Raw genomic sequence first — 14375 nt, 5'->3', positions numbered from 1 at the left:
GCGTGAGGCTCGGTGCGCTCCCAGCCCTCCACGTGGCACCCTCTGCTAACCGTCCACACGCTGTGGACGTTGCGGTTGCCCTCACTGCTCTACCGCCCTTGGAGTTGCCGAGCGGGGCTGTCGGACGAGAAACACTGGTCTTTATGAAACCTTGCTCCTCTCTGGGAAGCAGGGAGAAGGCTGACCTTATCAAGCCCATTTTGCAGAGTAAGAAAGGGGGGCACGGAAAGGGTAAGCATTTCCATTAAGGCAAGCAACAAGAGGCCGCTCTAAATTCCTGCCTCACAGCCCAGGGCATCCGTGCCTGCAGGGCAGAGACCGGGAGTGGGGGGTCGGCCACGCCGCCCTATCTCCCGAGGGAACTGATAGGCCGATCCAAAGCCATATAGAGGATACCCCTCACCAAACCTTTCCTGAGTTGCTGACTCCACCTGGGACCCTGTCGGTCCTCATGCAAAGAGGCGTTTCCAGAAGGCTGACTCCATGCCTTTCCTTTAGAGTCCTCTGGAAGGATTAAGGGGACATCTTTTCCGGAGGGCTCAGGGCCCTTCTTTACTTTTGTTTCTAAAATGAAATGAGGGTATGGAGGCAAGAGCATTATGCACGATAGAGGCAGTAGACGGTTAAGAGCAAGGCCTTTGGGTCACACTGTCCAAATCTTGGCTGTGTGACCTTAGGCAAGCCGCTTAACCTCCCTGTGCCTCTGTTTTGTCATCTACAGAAGAGGGACGTAATAGAACCTATTTTATAGGGCCATTAGGAAGATTACAGAAGTTAGCATATCAGAAAGTGCTAGGACAGTGCCTGGTGCACGGTGAGGGCTGCGTAAACTGCCCAGGGAGCATGATCCCGGCACTCTAACCTTTAAAAATGTCATTCTGCACATTTCCTCCAGTTCTTCTCTGCACGCGTGCATACTTTTACCCAGGCACGATCAGAATTCACGGCCTCGGCTTTTGAGAGTAGAAAACATCATGGTTGCTGGAGAACAAATTTATAATCCATTTAGCTCTATTGGCTCAGATCAAATATTTCTTCATTATCTCCTAAGAAAAAATGTTCCTATTTACCATCAGAGGCTCCACATTTTGGAAAAGACTTGGAACTCTCAGCAATAGCATCACAACCGCCAGTTTCAGTGACACGTAGCTCGATTAGCATTCACACCTGGACTACCATTATGTAGTGTCAGAATATCTGGCCAAGCCCAATGTAGTTCATTCGTTTGCAGAAAATTCCACCGAGTGTTAACAGCATTCCCTTACAAGTGTCTGTAAGTGCGGGCGCCTCGGTGGCTCGGTTGGTTAAGTGTCCGACTTCAGTTCAGGTCATGATATTGCGGATTGTGAGTTCAAGCCCCGTGTCGGGCTCTGTGCTGACAGCTCAGAGCCTGGAGCCTGTTTCAGATTCTGTGTCTCCCTCTCTCTCTGTCCCTCCCCCACTCACGTTCTGACTCTATCCCTCAAAAATAAACATTAAAATAATTAAAAAAAAAACCCCACAACTGTTCGTAACTGCCATATGATGTCCTAGCATTGAGCTTTCTCATTTTGCCTGGCCAGAGAAATTTCTAGATACCTGAGACCTCCTCTTTCATGGTCTGGAAAATGTTTAACATCTTGAAGGAAATAGTTCTAAAACATGCCATGCTCTCCTGCCTTAGTAAAGATGGTACACTTAACATAACCTTTTCCCGATGACTTCAAATCGTATATCGACCTAAATATCACTGTGCTTTTAAGTCTGCACCCTAGTTTTGAGAATTTCCTCGTTGTCCCTCAGCACCCAGTACAGTTATGACTTCCTAATTGGAAGCTTTTTTTTTTTTTTGTACTGTGTATCAGGGATCCAGATAACGAAGCATTTGATGATTTACTCTGAAATGGGCTTTGAATGACGGTCTGAGGGTCTCTCTTATGAAATGAGTCGGCCTCGTGAGAGTTGATTTCTTTACAGCCCTCAGTTTTAAAGCTGTTGAGGTGAGAGCACAGACTATGTATTATACTTTGAAAGGGGTGCTAACAAGGGACTTCAGGCTGGAAAGTCTGTAAGCAGAATAATCTCCATGTCTAAAATGAGATTTTCATAAAAATTTTATTTTGCATTTTTAAATAATTCAATGCATTGGCAGTATAGTTAATGCCTCTATGAGAGAAACCGATGCACCAGCTCAGCCAATATCATTTTTACAGAGACATCATGTTGGGAAACAACAAAACTACATTAGAATGTTTGTACACAGAGTTACTGTACTGAGAACAAAGCACCAACAAAACGCTTGTGCGCCACACATTAGAAATGCAAAGCCACACAGGCAGGTACAGTTTTATACATAGAAAGCACATGAAACCAGTTTTCGGAACCAGATAGCGTTTCACTCCTTGCTTGATGTTAAGGACAGTTACCTTGGTCTATACAGAACATCTGAAATTATGACAAGACGAAGAATTTGCAGTGAGTATGACGATGGAAAGCTGCACTCAAGAAAACGTGGTTCAAAAGGCTAATTGGGTCGTGGTAAAACAAAGGGGGCACTTTATGAATTATCCATCGCATTTTAATGGCCACCCGGGCTGCCGCCAGTGTGGGAAACGGTCTTCCACTAAGGGCAGGGACTCAGGAAGTTTTCTTCTCAGGGTCCAGGCCAGGCTACTTCTGATGGTTCTCCTTGTCCACTGACATGCGGGGAAGTCCCGGTCGGGACAGTGGCCCCAGCGATGAGCCACAGCTTGGGGCAGGCTCAGTCCAACCCTGAAGGGCTCATCTCAGCTCATATGTTGCTGCAGCTGAGGTGGCCTCAACCTTCCCCCGCCATGAGTCTTGACCTACAATTTTATCTTGGAAACTCAGCTGGATTGGAACAGAGCCTCTTCCCTCACAAAGGCCAGCGGAATCCATGTGGTTGGACCATAATGTTACGATAAAAGCTTCCAAGAGGAAAAGAGTTTTCATTTCAAATCACTGCCTTCAGACGGCAACATGGCCATGGCCTCCTGGAACTGTAAAAGAATGTTTTTCAAGAAGGGAAAGCTAAAATCCCGTGAAGGACCCAGCAAGCCAGACATGTCGCACACGCGCACGCACACATACACGCACACAGGCGACACGTTTCTGTTTGTGCAGTTACGGCTTGCCACAGTGGCCCACAGTCATGGCATTGGCCAGCACCCCGCCCCCCCCCCCCCCAAGCACATGATGACAATTAAATTCCCAACTGGTATTCTGGTACTCAACAAACATTTTTCATGACACTTAAATATACAAAGTTTCTGTTTAAAATATGCATGGAAATGTCTTCTCTTTAAGAACAAAGGAAAGGTTTATAGAGCCACATCTTCATTTACAACACGTTGGGATTATCTTTCTGGTTCTTATATACAGACTAAAGGAAATGCTAGGAAATACTTCACACGAGCACACAAGACGTGAATGCGCCTCTTAGATACAAAGCAAACACACACACTGTAGACCAGGCAGAAGACACCCCCCCACCCCCACCACCGGTAAGTTTCAGGGGTATTTTTCAGGTCTCAGTCAAGCGACTTGCTGGAAAAACAGGTGGAGTCATTTGTTAAACTGCATTGGGTCTCAGAGGACATTTTAAAAGTGCCCTTCTGCACAAACTACTTCTGTCTTATCACCTGTCCCTGTCGGGTGTGGAAGGGCCCAATGAACACAGTGTCCCTCTTTGAAAACCCATCAAGGTTTCTTGAGATTTCGATCTCATTCCCAGCCTACAGCCTGGTCTAAATGCAGATTTACCAAAGACTCCACATCTCACTATTTTAATGGAGAGGGAGACACAGAGAGAGAGACAAAGGGAGAGAAGTACACAGTATAATCAATCAACATACTTCTTCAGTCAGTAATAGTAAGCAGCTTCAAAAAAAAAAAAAAAGAGAGAGGGGGGAAAGAAAAAAAAAAAACAGGTGAACCTAAAAAAATTCTTGACCGAAGCATTCTGGGAAATTTGTAGAACAGAAATTTGTTCTTCGTATTTGTGACGGTTACGGCAACATCCGAAGATGTTTGCCGTTGCCAGGCCTCCACTTGCTCCAAAATTATGTTGTAAAGGTCAAAACACTGCTCCACAAAGTTATACAATTGGACAAATGGATTCAACAGACTAGTATTTCTAATATCATGATTTCATAATACAGCATGCCTTTCCAAGTGGCATGTTTTAAATCAGAACACATCTATTTTTATTAATCTGTTATGTCTTAAAAGCATGAACAAGTACAATTCAGAAGCTCACGTTTAACTCAACTATTCATTTGTTTAGAGACAGAAAGAGCCCGAGCAGGAAAGCGAAAGCCAGAGCCAAAGCAAGCGAGAAAGTGTGTGTGTGTGTGTGTGTGTGTGAAAGAGAGAGAGAGAGAGAGAGAGAGAAACAGGTCACAACAACAACCACAGCCACAGCCACAACCACCAGCACAAAACCAGAAAAGAAACCAGTCTTTTCTGTGGAGGATCTTAAGGACATCTCACTCAACTAACCAAGTGTGCCAAGGGGAAGAATTTTAGGTATCTTCTGATCCCAAGAAGTGTTACGAGCATCGTATCAATACTGGGCTCACTTTTGATGTATTAATTTTATCTGAAGATGACGCTACATCAAACACTCTCCAGAAGCACTACTCCGATGAAAATAGGAATCAAAACAGCAATTTGTAGAATTGAATAAATGTGAGGGATTTCATCTCAGACATTTCTCGTTCCAGAATATCTAGAGAGTCGAATCATCCAGGAAGAAAACTATTTGACAGATTGTCTTGAGACCGGATCGATCTCATTTGTAATATTTGTGGGTGAATATGATTGATTAGTGAGGATGGCTTTGAAATAGGCAGTCAGTGGATGATGATGAACATATTTCTAGCTTCTCTGTATCCATGCAAACCGGTCCATTGCCTATGGCAACTCTGAGTCCCTGTGTGAGTGTGATGTCAATTAAACGTGACCAGTAGGACAAGCGTTGCATGAACACCATGAGGGGATAGAAGACCCCCCTGCAACTCTGTTATTGCGCTGGCCACAGAAGGAACTGCAGGGGCACAAGAGAGAAAGGCCAGAAAGAAAGAATTAAGACATGGGCCTCCTCCGGGGACTAACATTCGGCCACGGACACAGGCTCAGACAGAACACGGAAACGTTTCAAGACAAATGGGATTGTAGGGCAAGTTCTTCAACCCTTCCAGATACAAACCTCTTATTAACTGCAGAAGATGCACAGGACCAAGAGGATGGGCCCTTTGAGACTTTCTATTCTACTCTCAGGATGATTTATAACGAGGAGGCCTAGGGGTGTGGTGTGTGTGTGTGTGTGTGTGTGTGTTTAATGAAAACCTCATTCTCTTAGGAAAATATACTGAGGTTTATGCCTTCTTGTTAGTGACCCTGGTTTTCTTTATATTGAGTAGAAAAGGGAATTATTTTGGTTTGGATGATCATTTCTGAGTATTAGTCATGTAATTGATACAGGAGACGTTCTGGTTTGAATTCAGAGCTAGGACAGTAAGTAGATACTTTTAACTAAAAACACATGTTAAACACATAACTTCGATCTCTAATAACTAAAGTAAAAATCTTCTGAACAGCAGGGAGGTGGGAGAAATACTGAGTTTCCATATTCCGAGAAAACCACACAATGCATTTTGGATTATGCTATTCTCCATAGAGGCCCTAATGTTTCCTAACTACACAAAGGTTGTCATTGGAAGGATTAAGTCATGTATCCGAGCTACATTTATAGGTTAGAAATACCAACTGGAATCTGAAAAATAACAATAACAGAAAAACACTCACCTATCCTATTTTCAACCAGCCAGGTGGATTTTGTAAGGGCTGATCTCACTGCTGGTTTCCCTTGAGATATGATGACCGCCCGCCCCCACCCCCATTCGTCTGTGCTTTGGTCTCAAGAGGCCATTCTTCTCAGCTGTCTCCTGCTTAAAATCCATACCTCTTGGGCCATATCACAAACTACCTACAGTCATAGAGGATCAATTCACATTTGAAAGCCATGTAACAGTTGTCACAGAAGAGTACGTGTGTGTGCATGGGTGCGTGTTTGCACGCGTGTGTCCACATGAACGTCAATGTGAAATCTGAACCCTCTTTGAATAGCTGCATTCGGTGGCGTGTTGGAGCTGTCTTGCCCTGTCCCCCAACGTGGCGTGCATCTGCTCCCAAGTCTGTGTTCTGCGATGTCACAGTGAGTAGCTTGGAATCGGCCATGGTGGGGATATTGACGCTACGGAAACTGGCAAATGCTCCAAATCAGGCGCTTTCTGTTCTCACGGGGGCTGGCTGTTAACCATTTTACCAATCTGCCGCTGGTTGCGTGCCAGGCTGGCCAGGGGAGAGGCTAGCTCTCGATCTGGGCATCATGGCACCAGCCTGGCTTCTCTGTGGGTTTCTCCAACGCAGCCTCCTGCCTGGAGCTCCTCCTCCACTGATTTCACAGAAGGGCTGGAGCATCTGGGATACATTTGGCTACCGCTGTCCCCCCCTGGGCTCTACTCTCAGAGATACCGCTCCTATTTGGTAGCCACACGAGTGGTGCCGGCCAAAACCAAAGAGGTAATGCATTTCCAATTCTTACTAAGCTCCGGATATGGCAGCTGGCTTCCTGCTGCAGAGTTTGGAGAACAGTGAGTCCCTTAGTGGGAACAAGCTATCCCCGGCCGAGACCATCCACTGTGGCATTCTTCAGGAGGTTTCCCACAGCTGTCTGCCACCACAGCATCCTGCCCAGGGGCCTGGTAGCAGGCTTCCTTTGCTTCCCCCTTCCCTCCTCAAAGTCTAGTACAAGTCAAAGAGCCAACAAAATTGAGGTCACTGGAGAAAGAGTTTGAAATTTTGAATGATTTTTATTAAACACCATTAGTCTACACTGCACAGTTAATGAAACAGCAAAGCTCCAATCTCTTAGAAGAACGATGATTGATCATGGATCGGAAAAGCAGTTCAGTGTCCCCTAACCCAATGTGAGCCTGATGAATAATGATTCATTAACATCTCATGTCAGAAGCAGAAAGGGGCAAGAACTGCAGCCTGGCCTGCAAGGACTTCCCTACCCTCCACCCCCCCCAACCCCACCCCCCTCCACCCTCCCCACAATGCAATTTTCTTTGAGTCGGTGGATTACAGAGGAAAATGTGATGCTCTTGGTAAAGAGGGCTTCTAGATTTGCAAGGAGGAGAATGGAAAGGGAATTACTTTTTCTTTCCCTGAACATATCAGATGGTAGGATTAATGTCTGAGACCAGCCTATCCGATTAGCCTCCTGCCAGGGTAAATGCCAATTATCGATACACAGATGCCATCTTTGCTGTTGGAGTTTGCTAACACCAAAGAGAAAATGAATCAGGGTTTAATTATGAGAATAAGGCTGTGCGGGTGGAAATGACAGACAACAACAACAACAACGACAACCATAACGACGAAGAGGAGTTTAGTCTGCCAGTTGCGTAACAGAGTAGTGACAACTGGCTCGATATTTTTCCCCCACAGAATTGAATTCGGGGGCACTGAATCGACCCATTCGTTTGATATCGTGCAGCTACATCGTCTCGCCACACAGTTTCTCAATGGGGATAGTGATGCTTCTCTAAGCAAGCAGCTCATTGCCTTACTGAGTAGTCCTACCCAGTGAACCGGTGTGGGTCTCCCACCTGCCAACTCCCGCAAGTGAATTTTATCATGTCTGTTGAGAAGTACGTGAGGGGGAAGCCCTCACAGCTAAATGGATCCTGCCTTCAAAAATGCTTTCCAACTTCAGACTCCAACTTCAACCTCCGGGATGCACATCTGAACAAAACAAACTGTGAATTAGACAGCTTTGGGAAAGATGACAGAGCAAGTATCTTTCCGACGCACTGAGCGGTGCAATGTCCAAATGCAAATCCATACACTTGGAAACTCAACAAAACACATTTTAGCCAATGGTTTCTAATTTAGCAACTTGGTTATCGACTGAAGATTTGAATCTTTTGATGTCAATGTCAAGTCTTTTAAAAGTTAGCAGCAGCTAATCTGCTTTTCCAATTATGTCATCCAAATATAAAACTACAAGTATTTTCCCAATGAGATTATTAAGTAATTAACAGTCTACAGGCTGGCTAACAACATGCTTACGGCTAAATTCTACCCCGAGGACCACACTAGTATACTCTTTTCAAATTAATCCTACCTACCAAAATCAGACAGTAATATGACAAAACCACTAAAAAATCCAAAGTTAATTAAAAATACAAAGCCAAGCCAACATCCTAACACAAACTCGTCAAACCCTTTGTGGCTGGAGCTTGGGTGACAAAGGAAGGCATAGTGGTGGCCCCACCTGGGTCACGTTGCAGGGCTGAGATCCTTCTGTGTACTCGCTCAGGTTCCCGTTACTCTGCCCGTCGCCCTACCTCTGTGTGCTTATTGAGATGCGTCTCACCAAGCCTCCGTCAAGGTCTCGAGGCAGGATCTCTCACCGCCATCCACATGTCCTATATCCCTCCCACAAACTGGTACACTGAAGAGATTTACTTGACAAAATATCTCAATCCCTCACATCGCCGCACGCCTACGACACAGATCACCATTTACAATGTGATGAATACAGTGCCTAGAAAACAGCAACAGTCCTTAATCGTGAAACCGAAAGACGTCTCATCTCCGGGGATAGGAAGGCAATTCATCCTCCATGTTTAATTGGTTTCTAAGCTGCTTTACAAATAGGTCTACTAAATAATCAGGTGGTGATCCTGAGCTCAACTGTCAGATGTGATCATCGTGCTGCTGATTTGGCACACACTTTACAGTCACCCACCAGAGGTGACATCAGGCAGCGGGATTCTCTGCTGCCTCCCTGTTGTATGTAAAGTAGATAAAAGGACTCGCTGAAACTAGAGCTACGAGTCTTTCATCCATCCACGAGGCGAGATGCTCGTTTCTCTTGGAAACTGCCCCTCGCATTCTAACATCTAGTTTCTGGAGAGTGAATTTCAAGAAGAATCTACCCCTAAATCCATGATGGTCTAGGATAGTGGTTTAGGCTGAACTTACAAGTCAAGCCAGTGGGCTTCGTTATATATAGTAATAGTCAGGCCCTCTACCCGGTAAGCCGCACAAAACAAACAGAACTTGGGTCACTGAAGCCATCAGCTGAAATTTTATATGTGACACCCACCTTGGGTGTTTGGAGTCTTTCGTATTATTATTTTCCCCATTTAAGAGGCTCAGAGAAGATTCTCTCCGGTTTCATTTGTCTGTGTGCATGTCTGCAGGTGTGTGTGTGTTGTTGCGGACGCTGCGAATGTATAGCTCAACCGCACCGGGAGCGTAGAAAGTTCTGGGTTCAGCTGCTGGGACGCTCCCAGCAGTCATCTGGCAACGTGGCCTCAGCCATTGGAGTACAACTTCCACAACCTCATTATAAAGCACAGGGTCTTAAACTCAAAGATGACCAGGGCGGAGCTCAAGTCTGGCTCTTTTGCAACCTTGACAATGATGAGAGTGCAGGGCGATCCCTTGCTGTTCCTGTCACAGACTTACAAGACTTGCTTTAAAAATCATACAAGTTTGCACCTCTCGTGTGCCTATGTATTATTTATCTGGTCATCACTCGGTGAACAGAATTCGATAAACTCAACAGATTAAAGGCGACGTGGAATTATATACCAGCAGGTAAGTATAAAGAGCCGACATATGAATAGTGTGCACTATGTGTGGGGGATTCTTCTGGTGAGATGGAACACCAAAGATGATATTTACACTGTGATGTTTGGGGACATAAAATGAATGCAGAGGATCAGAAGGGGTGGGGATAGTTACAAGTGATGTAGAAATGTCTCCAAATTAGGTGGGCTGTTCCCAATCTTCAGGGATCTTTCAAAGAAAGACACATTTTGTTCCGTTGTTGTTAAAAAGCTAGCCAGTATTTAGAGAGTTGAGAGTTTTCTCTGGAATGTTCACGAAAATGATTCCTGTTAATACAGACTTGAATAAAATCAGTGATTTCAGTATTTGAGTCAAAGGCTAATGAGCCCAGAAAAAGGAAAAGGAAATGAAAGATCAAAGAGAGGAAGAAGAAGAAGAAGAAGAAGAAGAAGAAGACGACAAGGGGGAAGAGGAGGGGGAGGAGGAGGAGGTGGGGAAAGAGGAGGCGGAAGAGAAACACTGTAAAATAGAAAATGTGGCTTATAATTGGCAAAGTCCAGATTTTAAAGTCACTAGGAGGCAAGCTGTATATTCTTACTCCTAGGTAGTGATAAACTTGACTTCTGTTTCCAGAGATGTGAGCAAAATACAATAAAAATATCCTGCCAGGAATGGACCTGCCTACCAACTGCAGAACGGCAGAGGTATGGGTTCCCTGGACATTTCCAGACCTCTCCTAATCTCTCATCTCTAAAACTGGAGGACAGTATTTTGGCTCCTAGGGTGTGCACCCACTTAACTGCCCCTCAAAAGGAGAGCTTTACACAAAGAGAATCCCAGGTGAGGATTTACGCTTTAGAAATAAATGTTGCCACTTCATCTCATTAAAATTTTAAAAATAGGGCATCAGGGAATGGATGCCAGCAAGAAAAGTGCTCTGGTTGTATGCCACGGTATTGTTGAAGAGTGGCATTGCTACGCTCGTCTATTTTCTTAATACTCTTGATTTTACGATGTTGCTACAACATCTAACCAGTGGGTTTTGACAATGAAAATTCTCACCTGGAGACTGGGTCTGTGGGAACCACAAAAGTTTAACAACGGATTCTGAAATACGCTCTCTTCTGGACATAAGAGTAGAGTTTGGGGAATGGCTATTGTTGAAAATTTGAATCTTTGTAGGTCCTTTGTGTCTAAGATCATATATATATATATATATATATATATATATATATATATATGACATCTCATTTCAGTTCTCAGGAACCTGTTATCATCACAAGTATTTCCCATTCTTTGTTTTGGGTAGTGTGGTCTTAAAACAATACTGTAGGGACTGTGTCATCGTATCAAGCACAAAAAGATGGTGGGATCTGAGAAATGCATACAAAATACTGAAAAATGACTAAGTAATAAAACATATACCGCTCTCAAGTTGTAGTGTCCACTTACAATGACTTCTGTTTTTCACAGGTATCAAAAGAAGTGTAAAAACAAACAGAATCAAAGAGAACTTTCCCAAATGAGTGGAGTTCCACCAGTGACCGTTGGTGCTCTGGTAGAGGTAGAGTGATGGGTGGTGATGCTGGACATGGGGGGAGCACCCACTACAACAAATGGGCATCGATGCGCAGCCAACACAGTCCCTGGCGAACGTAGCGGACGAGATTGGTCATGCTGCTATGCTGGGTCAGGGGCCCCATCAGTGTGTCCAGATCGCCAAAGAATTCTGAAAATCAGAGCAGACGTTGGTCAGGCCTTTAAGGATCATCTCAGCAATATGCGCCAGATTGCGTAAGCTGCCTTCATGCACCACGTCAAATAAGTGGCCAAACAGCACTGGCTCAGTCTCTGGTGAAGCAGGGTCCTCTCCGACTTTGTTTGTAGCAAAAGCCACGTGTTACCACAGACACAACCTCACCTCTCCAAAAAAAAAAAAAAAAAGATTAAAGCTGATGACAGAGGCCAACAGGATCTTAATTAATTTGCAAATCATTCTTTTTCACTTGGCCTCGGTTTCTCTGCACTGATCCTTACCACGGGGTGAAAATCTGAAACAGTCATTTGCCAACACATCACAGCTCAGATTAGGTTAAGCTTTGAAAGAGGAAAAAAAAAATCCCAGGGTTTTTGTTCACTCTCTCAGCAAAAAACTGGTCACCGTGTCAGCCCTGAGTTAACCCCCCTCTCCTCGTCTACACCCTGGAAGCCCGAGAGACAGAAAGATAAGGCCAGCATGGAAAACTCTAGCCCTTCGGAGCACGGTTGACTCGACCGTGGTCCGCGGACGTGGGGGGAGCAGACACGCATACCTTTGTTCTCTCTTGTCAGTTTGTCAGCCATGTCCCAGTGTTCGTAGCCCCGTAACACGTTGCTGGTGATGTTGACGTGGCTGGCGGCCATGTGGTGAATGCGCTGGGGGATGGTGACCGGGCCGTTGTTACAGCTGCCCATCGCGTTGATGGGAGAGACGTTGTTGAGAGACACCGGGGAAGGAGTGTTCCTGGGGAATGGGGAAGAGACGGGCCCGGTTAGGCTGGCCGTGAAGAGCGACGGCAGGCTGCCAGGCCTCCGGCACCACACCGAGGCCTCACGGGAACATCGCTGTCGCCGTGAGGGTTAGCACGGTGAACACGTATGAAGCTCAAGTGTGGCGAAGCTGGTCCTCAGAGGACGCCCTGGAGCTCCTGCCAGCACGTCCGTTTGCTCTAGAGGCCCAGTGTGGAGAGTTTACTTACTATCACTGCGTTCCAGCCTCGTCTGACCAGCCCACACACGGCTACGGTGCCAGGCTCCGGGATGAGCCATGCTTCTCCTTTTCTAACTCAGTTAAACACTGACATCTCACTGCCTCCTGCAGACTCCATATGTACTGCTACTTTCGTTTTCAGATCCCGGAGAGAGCTGGGTGAATGTTTCTCTGGCATTAATTCTATCCACCAATGTAGCTCTGACTTTGAATATATTAACACGAGTTGTGATGTTTCAGAGAGAGAAACGGCTCAGAGCTACAATGATCTCTCTACCTGCTGCATAGGAACGACTGGATGCGCGGTGTTGGGCTATTATCAAAGTGTTTTGTGGAAACCAGCGTGACAATTTGCTCCAAATACAGTCACCACGATAAACAAAATGCAGTTCCTCAAAGCCCCCTCCAGGAGCAGTCTTAGGGATGCTGGAAAAAGTGAGATTCTGAGTATCTCTTTAAGATTCTGGAAGACACGCTACAGGGATGGCTGTTAATTGCTGACCATTCACCCGCACGCTGTTTACAAAGAGAAGTCTTCACAGTTCCTACTTCGGGCAGAACCAATGTTTGGATATAAGTTTTGGTTTAATTCTTTAACGTCAGCAACAAGGAGTCACCTGCTGTCTGCACATAGCATGCAGGGCCTGGGTGGCTTCCTGGACGCAGGAGCGAGGCCTGTGCACACCCCCGGCCTTCCTATCCGCGCGCACAGAGCGGATGTGCAGCCTACACACGGGATTTGGGGGGACGGCCATCACAAAGTACCAAAACGCTGGAGCGCTGCTAAGCCAATTTGGGAACAACTCACCCTGATGTGCTTGCCTTGAGACTCATGCAGGTTGTGCTGAGCCACGTGAAAGCTTTGGTCCATTTTCTGGAAACAGAGTGTATCTTCTGGTATGTTCTAATATGAGGGGGAAAGTGGATCCCCACACTTGCTGTGCACTTGTCTGTAAGACGGAGTGAAGGTTTCCTGCTCTGTTTATAGTTTCTGAGATCTTTTGACACTTCTTGGTAGAAAGATTTATCCTCCAGGGAGGGGTGGGGTGGGGAGACAGACGTCCCAGCTAAGGAACCTAAGCCCAGAAGGGTTAACTAATGACAACGTAAGGCAAGAAAAGAATATGTCCTCATTCGTAATCGCTGGAGGAAAATCACAAGGCTGTCAGGTGTCACGAATGTTGAAAGGGGAACTGTGTGGTGCTGGGGACAAAGTACGTCCTGGAGTCCCAGGACGCCTTCATTCTAACCCTGGCCGTGTGCTCCCAGCCATGCCCCTTCCCCTTGCAGAGCCGTTCCTTGACGGGAAGAAAAGCCCCGATTCAGTGATTTCCAATCATGTCCAGAAGTCACGGGGGGAAACACATCATGTCAGTTTACTTTGTACATTTTAAAAAGGACTTTTTAGGGGCGCCTAAGCCTGGGTGGCTCAGTCAGTTAAGCATCGATTTCAGCTCAGGTTATGACCTCATGGTTCATGGGTTCAAGCCCCGCATCGGGCTCTGTGCTGATGGCTCAGAGCCTGGAGCCTGCTTCAGATTCTGTGTCTCCCTCTCTCTCTGCCCCTCCTCCACTCGCACTCTGGCTCTCCCTCTGTGAAAGATGAATAAGCATTAAAAAACTTTTAAAAAGTAAAGACTTTTTTTAATGTTTATTTATTACTGAGAGAGAGAGAGAGAGAGAGAGAGAGAGAGAGCCACCTGGGGAAGGGGCAGACAGAGGGAGACACAGAATCTGAAGCGGGCTCCAGGCTCTGAACCATCTGCACAGAGCCCGACGTGGGGCTTGAACCCATGACCTGAGCTGAAGTCGGATGCTTAACCGACTGAGCCACCCAGGCGCCCCAGTAAAAAGGACTTTTTAGTTGATAACAGTGAGGTGCTGAATGAGGGGCTTTCTTTGCTCGTTACTTCCTACTTCCTTGTCAATAACCAGTAGAGGAGGCAAGGAGAGCCAGTGCATGGGTTTGCTT

At 46.0% G+C, this 14375-nt stretch overlaps 1 protein-coding gene across 2 annotated transcripts in view; it reads right to left on the bottom strand.

Moving 5' to 3' along the window:
- Positions 1–10445: 10445 nt before the first annotated feature.
- Positions 10446–14375, bottom strand: part of AFF2 (AF4/FMR2 family member 2) — a 280441-nt gene continuing 276511 nt past the window's right edge. For both annotated transcript variants that reach the window (XM_032592102.1, XM_030305099.1), the window contains 2 exons: positions 11967–12157; positions 10446–11383 (listed from right to left, as the gene is read on the bottom strand). In XM_032592102.1, coding sequence (XP_032447993.1) covers positions 11262–11383; positions 11967–12157 — 313 coding nt within the window. In that variant the 3' untranslated portion in view covers positions 10446–11261. The remainder of the gene's footprint in view (positions 11384–11966; positions 12158–14375) is intronic.

The sequence above is a fragment of the Lynx canadensis genome, chromosome X, assembly GCF_007474595.2.
Source record: "Lynx canadensis isolate LIC74 chromosome X, mLynCan4.pri.v2, whole genome shotgun sequence".
Taxonomy (NCBI): Eukaryota; Metazoa; Chordata; class Mammalia; order Carnivora; family Felidae; genus Lynx; species Lynx canadensis.
The sequence above is the reverse complement of the archived record's forward strand: the minus strand, read 5'-3'. Positions and strand labels throughout refer to the sequence as shown.